The sequence below is a fragment of the Pteropus vampyrus genome, unplaced genomic scaffold (assembly GCF_000151845.1).
Source record: "Pteropus vampyrus isolate Shadow unplaced genomic scaffold, Pvam_2.0 Scaffold15, whole genome shotgun sequence".
Taxonomy (NCBI): Eukaryota; Metazoa; Chordata; class Mammalia; order Chiroptera; family Pteropodidae; genus Pteropus; species Pteropus vampyrus.
The window spans coordinates 5,061,322-5,081,009 of record NW_011888796.1 but is presented as its reverse complement, the minus strand read 5'-3'; the positions used below and the strand labels follow the sequence as shown (position 1 = coordinate 5,081,009).

General features: G+C 41.3%; 1 protein-coding gene and 1 long non-coding RNA gene across 2 annotated transcripts; one reads left to right on the top strand and one right to left on the bottom strand.

The window, feature by feature from the left end:
• The first annotated feature begins 1,707 nt into the window (after positions 1-1,707).
• LOC111735610 lies at positions 1,708-13,076 on the top strand. The gene is made up of 2 exons (XR_002778870.1): positions 1,708-3,037; positions 12,469-13,076. It is a non-coding gene; the product is annotated as an uncharacterized LOC111735610 (long non-coding RNA).
• GPHB5 (glycoprotein hormone beta 5) lies at positions 4,195-8,018 on the bottom strand. The gene is made up of 2 exons (XM_011384621.1): positions 7,815-8,018; positions 4,195-4,383 (listed from the first exon to the last, which is right to left on the bottom strand). Exons 1-2 carry the CDS (start codon positions 8,016-8,018, stop codon positions 4,195-4,197), a joined length of 393 nt encoding a protein of 130 aa, XP_011382923.1.
• Positions 13,077-19,688: the final 6,612 nt, after the last annotated feature.

Below are 19,688 nucleotides of genomic sequence, written 5' to 3'. Positions count from 1 at the left end.
CCTGGGAAACGAGTTGAGAGCATACAGCCTTCCTCTCCACAGCAGTCTCTGGATTTCCCTTTGAGGCTCTGCTCCTTTTCTCCCTCACACTCTCCTGTTGTAAACTTTGATATGAACTACAGCAAAGTATTATCTTCCTAGAGGTTGGTTACATAGGAAACTAGAGAAAAAGTACAGTCTTCATAAAACAACCCGAGTCTGCATTGAGTGACCTCCAGAAGACACCACAAACATGTTAATCAATAATGAGACAGTCTTTCATCAGAAAATCAAAGACCTCCGGGCAGGAATGACTTGAAGGAGCACTCCATAAAGCATTGTGCTCCAACAGAAAGAGTTTGGCTCTGGGTCAGAGAAACCTGGCACATGCTTGTCAGCTGTCTGACCTTGGGCAAGTCACTTTACCCCTCTGAGCTTTCATCATCTGTAGAAATGGTAATAAGTGTCTACAAGCATGGTTGACACAAGAATTACAAAAAAATTAATACGAAAGATCCTATTTATAATCAGAAATCCATAAATGGTAGCAATATTTCTATCTTTATTTATAACCCAAAAATGGTGCATTGCACAAATTTAGAGTTAATAAATAGTTGTGGAAATGAGGGAAGGAGAGAGAGAGAAGGGGAGAGGTGGGAAAGGAGGAGGAAAGAGAGAGGTGAAAAAGATTCAAGTTTTGCACTGAGAAGAGGTAGTTTCCTCTTTCTAATTAATAACGTCTCTGATTATAACATGTATTTATTGTGGAAGTTTTTTGAATATCGTGGACTAGGAATACCATGAACCAGCACCACAGATCCTGCAAATCAGAGTCCTCTCGTTACCACTGCAGCTTTGACGCCTGTTACAGCAATTACGTTCACCTTGCCTCTTACAGCTACACGCCATCACCTGGTCTGTCATTCCAGACCCCTCTCATTTCCGCTGACACCAGGGAGCCCAGTTTCAGGGCACTTTGTCCTGCCATCAGGCCCTGTCTCCAAAGGACAGCCCCTACCCTGGTTTTCCACGGTGCAGTGCCTTCCTTACCGCTTTATTGAAGAAGCGTCCACAGAACCCTCCAGGAGAACATAGCCAGCTGGCGCCTTCTCTGCTCTTATGTGATAAATCCATTCTAGAAGGTCCACATTTCTGAGCGTTTTATCTTTAAATACTCTTACAGGACAGTTCTAGCGCCTTCTCTTCATTAACGTAAGCCACCGTTTTCCCTAAGCATTAAAGAGTCATCCAACAGCACACTGGGACTGGAGCCAGGTGCTCTTGTGAGGCTATTAAATCCTGAGTCATGGGAGAATGACCCCATGTGAATAAACTCTTATCCAGTCTCATACTCTGCCACCCAGTCCAACACCCTCAAGACCCATTTCCAAGCACAGCCTTCTGATCCCTGTTTAAACTAGTAAAGCCATGAGGCAGCTTCAGTAGAGAATCTAATTCCTCCCACCACAGAGAAAGGCCTTCTCCAGCCAGGTCATCCTGAGACTTGACCCTAATGATCCAAGTAAACCCAGTGAGGGGTTGTGGGTAATGTTTGAGAAGGGCAAGTATTAGCTCTTAAAGCATCCTCCTCAAACGGGGCTTCTGCCTGGTCTCGAGGTGAGGGAGGCTGATCTTCTCCAGTAAGGAGGAGCAGCCCCTGTCTGCAAGGGAAGCTCACGCTCATCACTAATTGTCAGCACTCCAGGCCTCTGTGTCCCACACCTTCCCTATGAGGTCCTTGACATAAGTCTAGGAGACTGCTAGGGTGGTGGATCCAGCCTTTTAAATGATTCAGCTGTTCTCTCAATTAGGTCTGAAGCTTGATTTTCAGCACAGTCTGCCCTCTAGCTTCTCCGGTGGCTTTCACACCATGCCATGAGTGCTCTGATGGCACTAAACAACCAACTAATCCCATAGTCCTGCTATTACCATTGTTCCCACACCGCTCAACTGGAGTTGATATCGTATTAGCCAGAACGTGCCTTTCCATGTATGTCACATCCTGATTCATCACAGCAGGGGAGTCTTTAATCATCGTGTTGCTACAGCACGTCATCGTTCTCACAGCCCACACCACTACTATGGCATGCTGGCTAAGCTTCCCCAAAGATAGCAATGCTGGCTTTCATCCATTTGCCCATTAGATCTGCTCTCCATCCTTCTGCTAGCTGCTTCCCAGGAGGCCAACGTTTACGGACTATATCAATGGGCTCCCTCACTCTCTTCCTTCCCATTTAATTTGGCATGGAATGGACATGGGAGCCAAGTGCGGTTGGGGTATTTGCTTCCCTACCTCCCTCCCCACCAGGCCTCAGTTTGGTGATGGCTGCATCTTCCTATGAAAAGTGGCAGCTCCGGACAGGCCTCCCTCTCCTACAGTTCTGTTTGGGATCTGATAATCTGCTCTTCTTCTTATTCCTTCAGCCTAGGGTTGACCTTCGCTTCTCAATGTTTCACGCCCATTGTTGGTTTCTCTAACTGTGCCCACACATTTATAAATCGTCTCTTCATTGAACTCTCCCACAACAGTGTATCATGTTTCCTGCCAGAAACCTTACTGATACTGTGGTCTTTTCCCAAATTCTGGCAAGCCTTTACTGCCTCTACCTTTCCCCCCAAAGTTTCCTTAAGAAGCAACCCTTTCTCTCAAAAAATCCTGAGGGAAGTCCTTCGGGATGGGTTGAAAATATTTGAGTGGTACCCCCCAGCATTATTTCCAATCACCACCACTGTCCCAGTAGAGACCCCAGGCAGTCAACTACTTTTCATGTTAGAGTGACTTTCTACCAAAACAGATCTGCACTAAAGATTGGGGGGGATTTTGCTCATGTTCTTTGTCCCCAGACGTCTTCCTCAGCATTCCAGTCCTTGACCATCAACCCCAACTTTTGCTTTACTGTTTTCATGGGGACTCATAGATCCCTCACTCAAGGAGGACGCCTGGCTCCCAGCTGTGATATGCCAGGGGCGGGAACACAGATGAAGCCACTTTGGGGACTCATGATGACCCAGCCATCTGTCTGTGTCCCTTACTCAACATGACGTCCTAAATTAATGTGTAAGTAAAAATAATCTCGTAGTTCTTTTTAAGGGTGATTGTTAATGTTATTTCAAGAGTATTAAAGACTAAAAAGACTTTTTTGAAAGTTTTCATGAATTCAAAAGAGGACATGCTTTATTGGCACTAATAGGATTCTCCTGGCATATTGTGAAAAAGGAACAACGTTAATTTCAACCCCCAAAATGTCAGATTTAAAGACACTTGTACAGCGTTAGAGTTTTTTTTTTAAGTCAGAGAGAATCAGCTGCTGTAAGGTTTTACAGAGGGCAAAAGCTAGGCAAGCACAGACTTTTCTTCTGAGACAGCAGTACAGTTTTACCCCTTACAAACATGTTAAATTTCTGAGTTTAAAAATTACAATTTAAATTTAAAATATGCTAAATGGGAAATAATATGTATGATTCATCATTTTGGGCATAACTTTGGGAGAGCATCACATGAGTCTAAAAACATGAGTTTAATTTTATAAGTTTTTAAGCATAAATGATAGCTCTAGTTACACACTTTTTCTGAGATTTTTGCTTAAAAGGGACTTTTTATTAAGGATCTTAAGGAGACTTAGAGAATTTTGCTTGGGGAAAGAATCACCCAAATCTAGACTCCTTTCAGTGTGAGCAACCTCTACCTTTTCTTTTAATCCAAGCAGTCTGTATTCTTATGTAGGTAATTGCTCAGTTAAAAGAAGGAAATATTTTCTCTAAGGGCACTTGTAGTTGGCTGGGAAGGGGGTGAGGACATGATGACTAAAGCATTGGTTTTATTGATTTCTAGCCCTTTGGTTATAAATCTAGTTGGAGGCCAGTTAATAAAGAGGACATGATAATTAAAAGGCTTTCTAGCCCCATTTCCTAATTACGCCAATGTGTTTAAACCATTAGCAGAATTGTGATATACAAATTACAATTCTGAGCTTCAAGGTAAAGAAAAATTAATTTGCAGGTGTGTGAACCAGAGAAAGTATTTTAGCGAAGGCACAAATATCGTTTTGCACTTTTAGCAGAAGTATGCTGCCTCTGGCGCTTGCGCCTGAGACAGGTCACCTTCTCCACAGGTGCAGACAAAATTAAATAGTCCTTGAATCCAGGGGGTAATAGCTGCTTGTGCTGCCCATGCCGGTGGGTCTGTGAAGCTATGCTCTGCAGGCCACGCCAGCTTCAGATGGTCTCACACTCGGTGGTGGCCGTGGAGCAGGCCCCGCAGTCACAGCGGACAGCCACGGGGTAGGTGTAGAAAGGGTCGACTCCTGGGGCACAGTTGGGCAGCTTGACCGTCACCTGTTTGGTCTCGTTGTAGGTACAGACTCGATGATGGGCTTCAATGTAGGGGGGTTCCAGAATGGGCTTCTGTCCCCACAGGTAGAAAATAGGGAACCCGTTAGAACATACCATTCTGCTTCATTTTTCTTGGTACCATTCATCACTATCAGAAATTAACTTGTTGTTCATTTATTGTTCACCTCTCTCCTCCCAGTAGAAAGCAGGAACCTTGATTTTGGTTGCTACCATATCCTGAGCTCTCAGAAGAGCCATGGCACACAGTAATTATTCAGTAAATAGTTAGCAATATAGTTAACTGGTCTCCTCTCTTCTCTTCTCCTGTTACCCTCTACAGTCTATTTAGAACACAGCAGCCCCAAGTGATTCCTTTAAAATATGAGCCAGATCCTATCTCTCCTCTGTTCAAGACCCCGGTGATTTCCTATCTCACTCAGCAGAGTAAAAGGCAAAGCCCTCAAAACCCTACATCGTCTTCCACACACCTTCACCTCTGATCTGTCTCCAACAACCCTGTCTTGCTGGCTTCCTCATTCTTTTCCAGCCACAACTGTCTCCTGATTTTCCTCAACCCCATCAGGGCCAGACCTCCCCAGGGCCCTTGCCTGTGCTATTCATGCTGTCAGAGTGCTCATCTCCCTTATGGTTCACTCCTTCACCAACCTTCGGTTTTTGTTCAAAGATCACCCTCTCGGAGAAGCCTTTCCTGACCATGATATTTAAATTGCAACATCCTGCCTTCACGCCTTGCCACTTTTTCTCCCTCTTCCTGCTTTCTTATTCTCCCTAGCAGTTGTCAGTACCATGTGACATACATTTTATTTATTCGTGTTGTGTTTTTCCTACTCTAGAGAGCCGGCTCCATTAGAACAGGGATTTTTGCTCATTTTACCCACTGCTGTGCCTCTACTACCTAAAGTAGTACCTGGCACCCAGGAGGTTCTCAGTCACTGTCAAATCGATAAAAGAAAACAGAGCAAGGCAGTTTTCCAAATACCCTGCAAATTCACTCCCTTCCTTCTTCACCTTTTATAAATCTTGAATTTAGAATTAATTTTGATAAACAGAGAATTTCGATCAGAAAGTCAGCACAAAGAAATAGTTAAAATCTTAAACCCTATAGTCAGATTCTCGAGCTCAAGTCCCTGTTCTGCTACTTACTAGAGACCTTGGGAAAATCCACTAAACTTCTTGACACATCATTACCTCATCTGTAAAACAAAATATCAACCTCACAGCATCATGGTGGAGAAAAGGTTTGCTTCATGTCCTCTTACTGTCAATAATCTGGAATTTCAGGCACAGTCTCCAGTTAAAATACAGACAACCAGTAATATTTGCATTTCAAATTAACAACAAAAAATTTTTAATGTAAGTATGTCCCAAATGTTGCACGAAACAGACATTAAAAAACTGGTCATTTATCTAACATCCAAATTTAATTGCCATCATAATTTTGCTGTGTTTTGTGGTTTTTTTTTTGCTAAATCTGGCAACCCTACCCAGGCCATGAGCAAAGGCACTTTTCAGCAACAGTTCTACCTTCAAAGTAAATGCAGCTGCCTTGTCATCATGAACATCCTTATTTCCAGACATGCTCCCCAGTTAAGTTACCAGAAATAAGCAATTTATATCTCAGAAACTTTCAGATTGCTAGGAAAATAAGTCTCACTTCTTTTCTATAAGTAACCTCCCTTTCATGGCGCAGTAGAGGCATAAACAAAAGCTGACTGACATTAAGGGAAATCTTGTTTTCTAATGGTCTTGGTGCTTCCATTTCTCCAGTGAGAACACTGTCCCTGACCTCCTGTGGGTGACCATGACCCAAATAAAGACATTCATCAATTTATAAGGATAAGAGAAGGTGGCTGAATTGAGGGAAGTGGTAGTTTCAGACTTGGGCCCAGAAATAACTCTGAATAGCCCAAAAATGAACTTTGAGCACCAGGAGGCATATGGGAAGCACCACCAGGCCAAGCCCTAAACACAAAAACACGCCAAAGTTCCACTGGCACTTTTGATGTCAAGTCACAGCCATGGTATCCTTAGCAACGATTTTTCATTTGGTTATTAGGTCTCAAGCCCCTGAGTGATGCAAAAATAAAGCTGATTTTGTAGAGTAGTTTCCTTTAATTTGGAGATTTCATCACCGTACCCCAATTCCATTCATGGGGCCATAACTTAATTTAAGTGATAGCAGGTTGCTCTCTGAGTCCTTGAACAGAAGGATATTTTTCTGAATGGTAGTGTCCTCTCATGGTGCTCAAGGCCTTCTAAATTGACATCTACTAGGCTAGAGAATGTATGTTGTAACTCCAGGTAGAGGTCGATCCAACATAATTCAGCAAGTATTTATTGACTGTATGTGACTTTGACAAGCGCTGTGAAAGGTGCAGGAAAATGAATCTCTGCCCTCAAAAAAACTTAAAATCTAGCGTTGTGTGGTAGGTGAGGAAGTAAGACAAAAGGTTGGCTAGAATGATGGGGTAACCAGGGAGTTAGAAAACCCTTGGAGATGGAGTCAGCTCTGGAGACAGACAAAAAAAATAGAATAAATTTGGTGATAGATGGAAATGAGAAGGGATACAAGAAAAAGACCGAAAGTGAAATTTCATGAAGGGTGTTTAACAAAACTTTGTAAAAGCCAGAATATGTATAGTCACTGGGAAAACAGGCTGATGTCCTATTGCTAAAGACCTTGAAAGTTGCTTATTGAATTTGCAGTAGTAGGTAGTCATTAAAGGTTTTTGAGCCGGGTGACAAGATCAGAGCTGGTACTTCATCAGTAACCAACTCTGCAGTGGGAAGAGTCAACAGTCACTCTATGGTGTGATTTGACAGGGTGCTGAATGGCCCTTTCTTCCCATCTTTGGCAAACATCTCCTCATCTCAGCCCAATAGGATTCTAACTTGGTTTGAGATTTTTTATCCCCATTTTAAATGTAATGTGTCTTTAAAAACTGAATTGAAACTAAAGGGACATAATAGATCTGTCAGTGATAATCCCTGAGGCCCCTTGTCATTTCCAGTGGAAGGGAGGGCAGGGCTGTGGAGGGGCTGAGGACCCACCCTCATCTGCTTCTCTGTTGGTAACCAACTGGCTTTATCACCACCGGTGGAGGAATACAGGGAAGAGTTTTGGTTATATCCTTTGAAGCAAGAATTTATTCCCAACTTTCCATTTCCCTCTACATGACTTTGCAGTCACTCACTCCTTGAATCTCCATGTCCTCCGTAAAATGGATAGAACAATAGCACATCCTAACCTTACAGAGATGATACCCAAATACACAGATACCATGCAAGTAAACTGTTAATTTTATCAATGCTTTGTTAGAGGGGCAAGATCACGTTTCCTTCACATTTTTTGGAGCATGCCAAATAATTACCATTTTCAAAAATCCCCAGAAAAGGGCAAATGCCCCAGCTCTTCCTCATTTCCTCAAAATCGAACACTTGGGAATCAGGACAAATGTCTGGCCCTGAAGTCACTGACTCACCTCCCAGGTTTCACAGCGGCCCCAGCAGGCATCCGTGGTAATCCGAAGGCCCCTGCAGCCAGGCTTCTTGGCCAGGAAAGTAAACTCTCTCACGGCACAGCCCACGAAGGTACGCAGGTTCCCGCTGGAGGTGCTGAGAACACAGCAGCAGCCAGCCAGGAGGAGGAGGGCCATAGGGCCAAGGAAAAGGTATGCCAGCTTCATGCTGTTCCTCCAGAGAGGGAAAGGAAAGAGAATTTATTAACAGATCCAGCTGCCTGCCCCCCATGGGGCAGCCAACGATGTGTTGATTACTATCAAAGGGACATTGTTCTTAGAATTTCAGAAGAAATGGGCCAAGAAATTGCAGATGTCCCTAAACTCCAATGCAGGTACCCAAAGTTTCCTCTAACTAACTCCAGCATAGATTCCATGGACCCATTGTGCTCACTAGACACTCACTAGACATTTGGTGGGTGACATAATCCTAGGGAAACACCCAACCCTCCAAGGGCATCCTCAGGCTTTTCCTTATTGTGCCTCAACTGCTGGACTTGACCTGTGTGTAAAAGAAATTTGTTCCAATGGTATCTTCAAAATGAACATAAAACATGAGTCACACCAAAAGTAATGCATATCCTAACATAATACATAAGTACACAAAAATTATTTTTATTCAGATCCAGTATATTTGATGCTATGTTGCATGTTTTCTTAATATTATATTTTTAATGTCATGGAAGGGGAATCAAGGGGGGAGATAGATCAATAATAATTGTAGGCCCATATGTATTGTTACTAACCCAATCCTCCACAAAACATGGATATACACAAGATACTGTGAAACTTGACATCTGACTTTGTGGCCTCTTACCAAAATGTGTCCTACTCACTACAAATTTTCTCTGCTCTATGCCTCCACTATAATAGATACCTAGTTGTGATTCAATGTAAATCTCAACGATGGAAAGCATCAGAGGTGTTTAAAACATAATCCTAATCTACTATCAAGTCTATTCTCTTTGGGTCTTGGTTCTTTCCTGTGCTTTTTTAGGAAACAGAATCACTCTCTTCATGTAGGCCCACTAGACAGAACATACCTGGATGTTGAAGTGAGGATGGACATTGCATTTGTGGAATGCCCCCAATTCATTATCACTTACCACAGGCTGGAAAGTAATTTATTTCCAAATCTGATCTCCCGGCTCCTACTTCTAATCTGCCACCTTAGCAGGGCTCTTTGGACCTCCTCCCAAGAAGAATGAAGTTGCAAATATGGAAAAGCACTTACCTGATTTAATTGGAGCTAACTCTTCTCTTAGAGCTCACACTTGCACCCAAATTTTCAGAAATTCACAATGAGTGGTGGAAGTTTGCTCTGGGTAAATGTCTCTGCCCTCTGTTACTGGGCTGCTTGACTGCTCAAATATATAGGAAAGGTCTTGTCAATCAAAACAAAAGAGAGGCAGATCCTTACAGGAACCACTAAACACATCAAAGACCTAAGATATAAAGCAGGTCTCTATTTTCCAAAACTGATTAACTTAAAGGGTGTTGTTTTGTTTCTTAACATCACCTACTGAAACAGAAAGTTACCTTGGTGGGTGACATAATCCTAGGGAAACAGTCACAGATAGTTCACCTAGCTCTCAGGAGAACAAATGCGTTGGGGCAAGATGGATTAAATTTTCCTTCATGGTAACCACAACTTTCCTTCGAAACAGGCATCAGCCACTAGTAACACATGGCAAACCCCTTAACTCACAACACATTTGATACATTGAAAAATAACAAAACAATAATTCTACCTGGAAAAAATATGGAATCACTAATTGAAAGGATGGAAATTACAGAAAGAAGAAACATTTTGAAAGTCTTAAAATTAGTCAAAGATTAGATAATATTAATAGCACTCTAAAATGAATCATATAGGAAAAAAATACCAAGATGTTCAAAGTGATTATCTTCCAGCCTGGAAATTAAAAATAACTTTTCATGTCTTCAATGTATTTTTCACATTTTCTACATTGAGCAGGCTTTTATAAGAGAAAGTCAGTTAATATTGATACTTTAAAAATTAAAAACCAGTAAGTATACATTTGTGCTGCATGTAATGGTATTCAATGCTCTTCTAATGGAAATGATTCATTAAATTTCTGGTTCTTAAAAGTCTAAAGTATAAAATATTATTCTTTATGAGTATGGGATACAGTTTACTTTCCAATCTGCAATAACAGCATACAAACAGTTTAAAAATCTCATGTTCATGGCATTATTCTGAGTGCTCTGAAAATTAAATGAAACAGATATCATCCTTGCCCTTAGTTTACATAACATAGCAAATAATAATGTAGCCAGACACATTTAAGATACACATTAAATAGAATTATGATATGAAATAAAGATGTTAAAACATTTCCGTTTTCTGCAAAAAAAAAAAAGTGTTAAATAAACATGCTACTCATTAAGGGTCTGATTTTTTCAAAACATATAACAACCCTCAGTGAATCCATCACTATACCATCAATATACATATTTCTAGAGTCACGTTTTTCACAGAAAATTGAATTAGACTTGGAATAAAGGACTTTCTTCAACCCTCTGGCCTGTGACTAGCATAACCAGAACTGGGGTACCATGGGGACAGATTGCTTACCCGGTGTGATCTTTCGAACTTGCTGGGTCTAGGGCTAGCCAATCATCTGTGAGCTGCCATCTGAGCTGTGTCAGTGAAGAAGACTAGTTAACCCTTTTAGATTCGACCTGAAACACACACTTGTGTCTGCAATGTCATAAGGTAAAGAAAAACAAGAACGAGATGCCAAGAGTATCTTTCTTTCACAATTCCTAACTTCCTTATGATGCAGAGCATCAGCATTAACCTCAGAATATGATAATTTATAGTCACTGAGTACCTACCGTGTACCAGGTTTCATGAAATCTGCTATGCTCTTATGTATGGTATCTCTAAATTTTACAACGATTCTGTAAATCCATGATTATTTTCTCCTTTTTCCATTGGGAAAAATGGAAGCACAGTTATTTTATAATCTACCTGCCTCCAAAGCCTTTAACTATGCTGGGGATAGCAAATAGGTTTGTTTTATCTCTGCAACCAACTGCAGCCAATTGGAAGGTGCTGCGTGGAACAGTTATGAAGGCCTCTGAATCCATTCCCAGTGCAGAGGGCAGTGGCCCATCTGCTTCATTGTGGGTATATAAAAAGGGGAATGGTATATGGATGCCACTTTTGTACAATCTTTCCATTATGCCATGCCATTTGCCCCTCTATAGGCAGAGTGACAGGTTGCTGTGTGATTTCGAAGGCTACTTAAGGCCCTGATACCTACAGAATATCTCAGCACCATAGTTCGTGTATTTGCCAATTTCCCTTCCATCTCCAGTGACATTCCTACCATTAAGTCATTCTCTTGAGGTAACAGGCAAAAATGTAGGCAATGTCTCCAAGCACAGGCCTTAGAGAATCTTTTCTCATCTCGTTTCACTATCACCTTCAGATGGATTCACCGTCACCTTGAAGGATGAGTCACAAGATACAGGTTTTCTAGGGGTAACAAGAGGGGAGAGGTAAGCAATCATCTTGAGGTCTGGGGGAGCATGACAACGGAGGTGGAGCTGAGTGTCAGTGCCTTGAAGAGGTGACTGAACAAAGGTAGCTTGGTTGAGGGATGGCAGCCCCAGACGAGGAGGACCTGGGAGTCCACACTGTATGCAGGATATAAACACATTACCAGAGCCCGGAAACTTCCTTTCCTGACTTGGCCATGCTGACTCTCAGTGGCATAACTTCCCTGTGACTGCCTCGGGCAAGTCACTTCTCTCAGCCTCAGTTCCCTCGTCTGTAACATGATGGGGTTGGACCCTATGACTCATAAGTTCCTTCCTAGCACCAGAATTTAAAGGTTTGCTATTTTATGAATAAAACAAGCTAAAGGCAAGTCAGATAGAGAAACTGAAGGTTCATGTTCCAATAAAATCATCCAGATTCATGCCCAAATCTTGACTCTGACACTTGCCAACTTGTGGTTCTGGACAAGTCTCATAGCCCCCTGAATCTCAGCCTCCTGTCAAACTGAAAATGCCTCCTTCACGGGGTTTGTGTGAGGATTTTACAAAATAATGTCTATAAATTGCTTATCTCAGTACTTGATACGTGATAAGTAGGTAATAAATATTTTTCTTTCCAATCATCATTGTATATACACCTAAGAATTAAAAAGCTGCCAATAAAAAGTGCCATGCCATTAATTATTAGGCATATACTAATTTCAAAGCTATTAAATGTGGGGAGGGGGGCGGAATGTGAGTCTGTGAAGAGAGGAAGCTGGGGGCTATGAGACCTTACCAGCTTTCTGAAACCAGGAGACATGGGTGGGCACTCATTGTGCTTCCCCAGCCAGCCTATGGCACTTGGATCTCACACTGAAATTAACAACACATTTTGCAATAGGAAAAAATGCCCGAAGTGTCCTATATAATTTTTAAGTTCTGAATCTCATACTTTGGGGGTACAAGCTTTACCACAGTTTCAAAATTCAATATGTTAATATATCTGCATGAATACTTCCAAAAATTTCAGTTCTGAGCAAGAATGGAGTCAAACTGACTGGGCCAACAACCAACGTATACTGAGTCTTCCCTCTCTGTTCCACAGGTACCAAGGATCCAGAGACCTAAGCAGTTTGCTTCGTCACTTACAATGATCTCCTGAGAGCTGAGAAAAGACACACGTGCTCCTCATATGTTTTTCCCTTGTCCTCTCAGAATACACAATGCTCTGTCCAAGGTCAAATTAATTAGCATTATGTCCCCTGTGGATGAATAAAAAAGCCACAAATAAAACTATGTGTTTCAAGGAAGAGGAAGAAATAATGATTCTCTGCAAACAGATACCAGAAAGGTCAGCCTTGGGTTGTTGCTTTTACTATCCCGTATTCATAGGGGGCAAAAATTCTGGGATTATGAATGAAGTGAACGGTGAAGTCTTAGAAGAAATTAATTTTATTGGAAAGTCATTTCTTCCTTTCAAAACACTGGGTATTTGTGGGACGGCTCCTCATTTTATTGACTTAAAGAGATAACATTTGCCTTAGATGATAGTATAGTTGCTATGGTAACTTTTTTAACGAGACTAAAAATAATGAAGCCTGTGTCTGATTTACTAGGACAAGTCAAGCCTTTCTCCATGACTGTCTGAAAGAAATATCTGTCAATTGTCACAGATTTATTTCAGATTAAAGGGCACATGGTTTAGACGCTGAAGTGGAATGTTTTTATTTCCGCCTGATTCTTCCACTTTTGAATGTCATAGCTTTGCAGGGCATGGCAGACATATGCCTAACAGAGAGGAACAGAAAAGAGCTTAATGAATCACAAAGAAGTATTCTTTATTTCAAGTGCATCCCGTATTCTCATTGGCATGAGTCCACAAAGCTGCTGGGTCCCCACTCTTTCATTTGTAATTCCCCAGGCAGCAGCACAGACAAGGCCAAGTCGTTGTTAGCTAAGCTACAAAGCAACAGCACCTCATTTGTTAGCTATTGGCTTTGTTCCGGAAAAAGATTCCTAGGATTATGGCCCCCGAGTGCGTGCGTGTGTCTGTGTGTGCCTGCACTTGTGCTTGAGTGAAGGAGCAAGGTGATGAGAAGGTGAGGAGGAGAAGCAGAGAGCTGTTCTACTCTCCAGAGTATTCATCACATAATTTAACACATATTTATTAAGCAACTGCTGTGTGCCAGGCACTGTCTAGCACTGGAGTCACTGGGTTCATTTAAAAAAAAAGATAATGGTGGGAGATGTGGGAGTAGAATAGCTAACAAAAGATGGTAATAATAGATTTCTTTCCTCCTTCCCTTTATTTTCTTTATCTCTTCTTCCTTCTATCCATATTTTATTGAATGTTACCATGTCAGATACATACGAAGTACACATGATGCAAATATAAATAGAGCTACCAGCCCTTGAAGGATCAATAGTCTAGTGAGGAAGATAAATAAACCAACATGCATATAACCCAGAAATTGCAGTCTTGGGATTTATCCCAGAGCAATGGAAATTTATGTTCACACAAAAACCTGTACTCAAATGTTCATAGCAGCCTAATTCATTATAGCCTCAAACCGGAAGCAACTCACATGTCCTGCAACCGGGGAATGGTTTGACAAACTGTGGTACAATTCACAACATGGAATACTACTCAGCAGTAAAAAAGAAATGAACACACACCAACTGGGATAATCTCCAGAGGATCATACTGAGGGAAAAAAGCCAATAATAAACAGTTATGTTCTATAATTTTCCATTTATTATTCTATTTATATAACATTCTTGAAGTGACAAAGCTATAGAAATGTATAACAGATTAGTGGTTGCCAGGGGTTAAGGAGAAATGGGCAAAGAAAGGAAGTGGTTATGGTTATAAAGGGGCAGCGTGAAGGACTTTTGCGATGATACAAATATTCTGACTCTTGACTATAGCAGTAGATAAATGAACAAAACATATAATAAAACTACACAGGACTAAATATACACACACACGAATATTAGTAAAACTGGGTAAATATAAACAAGATGGGTGATTATATCAACCTCAATGTTCTGGTGATATTGTGATATTGTGCTATTGTGCTATAGTGATATTGTGATATTGTGCTATAATTTTAAGTATAAAAAAACATGGAGAGAAACTGGATAAAAGGTACCTGGATGTCTCTGTCTTATATCTTACAACTGCCTACAAATCTACAATTGTCTCAAATAGAAAGTTTCATTAAAAAAATAAATCCACATTTTATTTAGGGGGTAGACAAAATGGGTGAAGGTGGTCAAAAGGTACAGACTTCTAGCTACAAGACAAGTCCTGGGGATGTAACTTACAGCACAGTGACCACAGTTAATAACACTATGTTGTATATTTGAAAATTGCTAAGAGAGTAGATCTCAGCAAGAAGAAAAAAAAGTGTAACTGTGGTGATGGTTGGTAACTAAACATAATTTGGTAATCGTTTTGCAATATGTACATATATCAAATCATTATTTTGTACACCTAAAACTAATACAGTATGTCAATTTTATCTCAATTTTTTAAATGATAAAAAATAATTCTTCCATATTAAGAACAAGATAAAGTTTATTTTTAAACATTACTGTTAAGAAACTGAATTAAAACAACTAGAAGCTTAAAAAATAAATAAACAACATTAAATGGCATAGGATGCTATGAGAGCCTAGACTATGGGGTGCTGTCAGGAGAGAATTCTTGGAGAAATGATTCCAGTGAGTTAGGAGAGAATTCATTCTGGGCAGAAGAAACCACACACTGACTTCTCCATTGGTATTTGGAGAAGAATCTTTGTCTTATTCACCCCTATTTCCCCAATGACTAGAATACTGCCTGGCTCACAGTTAATTAAAAGGAACTGTTTGTTGAATGAATAACTAAAGACATGGAAGAGGGTGAGGTGAGTTTGGGAAGCTACAAGGAGTCTTCATGGTTGAGCACAGAGTGTGTTCAGGAAGAGATAGTAAAGAGATAGATTAGAGCAAAGACACCAGCTGGGGAGGTGGCTGAGGTGATACAGGTGAATACTTTGCTTACAACCTCCAGGTGAGTAATTTGCTTACAACCTCAGACGTTGGAAATCCTTCAGGATAAGTTCTATGTCCAATACAGAGATGTCTGGTAAAAATGGAATTCAAGCCATATACACGATATTAAATTTTCCAGTAGCCACACTAAGAAAGTAAAAGGAAACAGATGAGGTTAATTTTAATAATAATTCCCAGTGTGCTAGAAATAAAATATTCTATTTAACCCAGTATTATCCAAAATGTGTATATTTAAACATGTAATCAATTTAAAATATTGTTAATAAAATATTTTATATTCTTTTTACATTTTTTTCTTATATTAAGTCTTTGGAATCTGATCTATTTTGATAGCATATGTAATTGACAACACAATCTCAATTCAAACCAACCACATTTCAAGTGCTCAAGAGCCACAGTGGTGGCTACCATATTGTACAATGCAAGTCTAATATGTAGATGGTGCTACCCAGTAGCAAGGAGTAATTACTTGAACTCCTTCTAGCCCCATTTCATGTAGTATGCCTATTAATTCTCACAACAATATTCTATGAAGTACTTACTACCCTTTATGATGATGAAACAGAGATCCAAGAAGTTGATTGACTAACCAGTGATAGAGCTAGGATTCAAATTCAGCTCAGACTGATTTTTACTGAATCCAGCTGTGTTAGCCAGTTGTTATGTGCTTGCAGTGAGAAGCCATGGCCTACAGTGAGGGAATCATTGGGTTAGCCTGATAGAAATCCCTAAGCCCTCGCCAGCCGAGCCCGTGTTGGCCGATGCATGGGAAATTTCAAAGCTTAAAGCAGCTAAGAGTCCATAAGAGAGATTTCTTCTTTTTTTTTGTATTTTAAAAACTGCTTATTTATCCAGAGCCTGATTTCTGATCTGCTAAGCCTAATTACTTGATTCGAGAGTATCAATCTTTGGAAATGTATGGTTTGCCTGACTGAATGACAGCTTCTTATCTTTAAGTCATTGAAGAGTCTGCATCAAAATAAATTACAAGGAGAAATTTCTCTGAAGTAGAGATGGCCCTGACTTTTAGTGAACGATGAAGCCAGGATAGTAATCAGGTCCAGAGAAGGGAGACTAAGATAATAAGAGGTTGGAGGAATTTCATAACAAAGTGTAGGCTGACTTAAGACCCATTTTTCGCTGTAGCTGTGGCCCCTGAGTCCCGAGTATTTCTTGGAAACCAGTGGCCCTTGGAACCAGTGACCCCACCTTTGCAAAATGCTGGCCAAGCATTAGAGATGTCATTTGAGACTTAAGAGCTGAGTAAAGTAAAAGTCTCAAACCTATGATCATGAATTAAGAAGCCATGGATAGAAAGCCAACAAGGCCCAGAACATAAGGCCAAAACAGTCTGAGTATTAAGTACATAAACATCTAATATGATTCATTGATTTCCTCGCTATCTACATGACCTCTTTATTTGAATGTCACAGAAACACTCCAACCTCATTATGTCCCAAACAAGTTTATTACCTTTCTCTCCAAGCTCTTTCCCACCCCCTTCACCTGGCATTTCTCATCTCTATAAATGAAAACCCTCAGGATTCATTCTAGACACCTCCCTGTCCCACACCCCACTCCCTCCCTACATGCACAATTCTGTCGGTTCTAATCTCGCAAACACCTTGTGACTCAGTTTCTTATTCAGAACCCTTGAAGACCCTTCATACTGATGCCTCTGACTCCTTCCTCTCTGTTCACAGAAGCTGGAAAGGTCCTTTGTCAATATCAGTCTAATCCTGATTTGTATATTCTAGTTTAAAACCCACTGCTCCCCGTGGTACCCAGGCTACAGTAAAAACTCCTTAACAGAGCCCTCTCCTTAACTCCACTGCCTCTTCTCCTGCCCCTGCCCTTTCTCACTCCAAGCTCAAGACTTGCAGCTTGAGCCAAGCACCACTCTCTCTCCCATCAGGCCTCTGCCCTTGCCCTTGCCCTTTCCTCTTCCCAACCCCTACCTCTCCTTCATCCCTCCTCATCCTTTAGGACTTGGCTTAGCTCCTGCTTCCTTCAGGAAGCCTTCTCTGATCATCGAAGTCTGAGGTGAGTGTCCAAGACATGTGCTTTCATCACGCCTTGCGCCTCCCCTGTTGCGGCTCCTTTCCACATTGCATTGTCATCTGGTGCACTTGTCTCCGACCCCTGAGAGATGTCAGCTCCAAGTAGCTGCACTGTGACTCTCCTATTCATCTTTATGCGTGCACATGACAGGCAATCAATCCTTAAGTAAATGGCTAAACAACTGAATGATTGTGGAGAACACCAAATATCATTTATTTTCATTTTCTCCCAGTGCAAAACTTTGTCAGTGTCCATTTAAAGTTTGGCAAAAATATCCAGAAGAGCAAACAGTCAATTCAATATGACTTGTGTTCCCAAGAGATTTCAGTAGACCAATGCAGGTATCGTCATGAAATGTCTCGAGCTTCAAGTTAGCACAGCATGGGGCCCACACATGGGGGTGTGTGGCCACATGCTATTCTGGAAGCATTAGGCCCAGGGAGCAGGGTCAGTGTGCACTTTCCCATTATCTTCTTTCCCATCACAGGACACTAAACCTGATGGTTTCCACTCCCCTTCCCCATCAATTTAAACAAGTTCCTCCATTTGAGTGGTCTGGCAGGGCACACAATCTTGGCACCCCTTGACACCTCGGTCTGGTTGGGCTTTATGACTAACTTCAATTACTTGGAGGGGAAAAACATTTTCCCTCTTTGCAGCTTGAAATATCTCATCAAAGAAATGTGGAGTATGGAAATTAGATTTGATTGGCAGCCGGCTATTCACTTCGATCACTTCTGCTAGTCTGTAGCTCTTTTTGGAAAAAGGAGTTAGGGCTCTTCTGACAGCCTGATGGATAATAAAATAATTCTAATAATCCTCTCCCTTCAGGGTCAAAAGTAAAGAAGGAAACTTCATAATGAAATTACTGTGCCACAAAGATGTCGTCATTAGGTTCATCCTTCTTGCACTGTTCACATCCAGGACTCTGGAAACGAAATGCATATCCTAGGCCTGCCTAATACTGCTGTGGATGCTCTGTCTTCTGAACTGCCTTGAAGATCTCTGGGGCCCACAGCAGGCTGAGGCAAAGGCGTGAAGCTTTAGAAGTACTGTCAGAATACACATACACACACTCAGTTCAACTCCGTTCATCACATACAATTACGGGTTTAATTCCTCGATTTAAAAAAATTATAAGACCTTTTTGTCTTTAGATCCAGTCTAATCTAATCTTTTCCTTCCATGTTATAACCAGGGTTGGCTGGGGGGAAGCGGTGTTTATCTCTCATGCTTGCTTTTTCATTGTGTGCAAAAAAGGGAAAGTATGGATAGAACACTCAGGCGTCCCTCTACTCCACACTCCCACCCTGACTCTCCTATCTGATTGATTGATAAGACCAGGCAATAAACACATGAATCGTTATCTTAGAGGGTTAGAGTTCAAAGAGATTTATCAGTTAGGATGATCTGGGCTGCAAATAACAAGTCCAAATCACTGAAGGTGGCATAAGTACTTAAGCCTACATAACAGAAAGCCCAGAGTCGGGGAGGTCTGGCGTTGGCACCACTGCTCAACAGCATCAAATACCCAGGCATTTCCCATCATTCTGGTCTGCTGTCCTGAGCATGCTGATGTGCCTTTCTCCATGAGCCACCCCTGCCCCAGACTTAGTACTGCTAAGTAACAATGTTTGAGAGCAGAGAGAGAGAGGGAGGAGGTATAAGGATAGGGAAGTATCTCGTCACAGCATGTATCCTTTAAGGGAGGAAAGGTCTTATAGAAGTTTCCCACCAATTTCCTCTTTAATCACATTGGCCAGAATGAGGCCACATGATCATGTCCTAGCCATAAGAAAGTCTGGGAATTGGGAGCCTCTGGCATTTTCAGCCTCTACAGTGAAAGACCAGCTCTGCTGGCAAGAGAAAAAGGCAAGGAATATCTGTGTGGTAGACAGCCACCAGTGTCTGTCAACTGTGTTGATGCAATTCAAAGCAAAGGCCATTTCACTACATGTCAAGTTGTGCTCTCTAGTTTAACTTAATTCGGTAAGAAAGCCAATATTTTTACCTTCTCCTATCAGATTCCTGTGTCTTATTTTTCTATTAGTTCCAAGCTCAGCGCAAGGAAAAGGTCATGATTACTTATCACCCCCAACCACTAATAATTACCCCCTGGAGCACTGTTAACTGTAGGAAAATCAATCACTACCACCCCTGTGGATCTCAGCTTCCTTATCTGGAAAGCAAGGGATAAGAGCATCT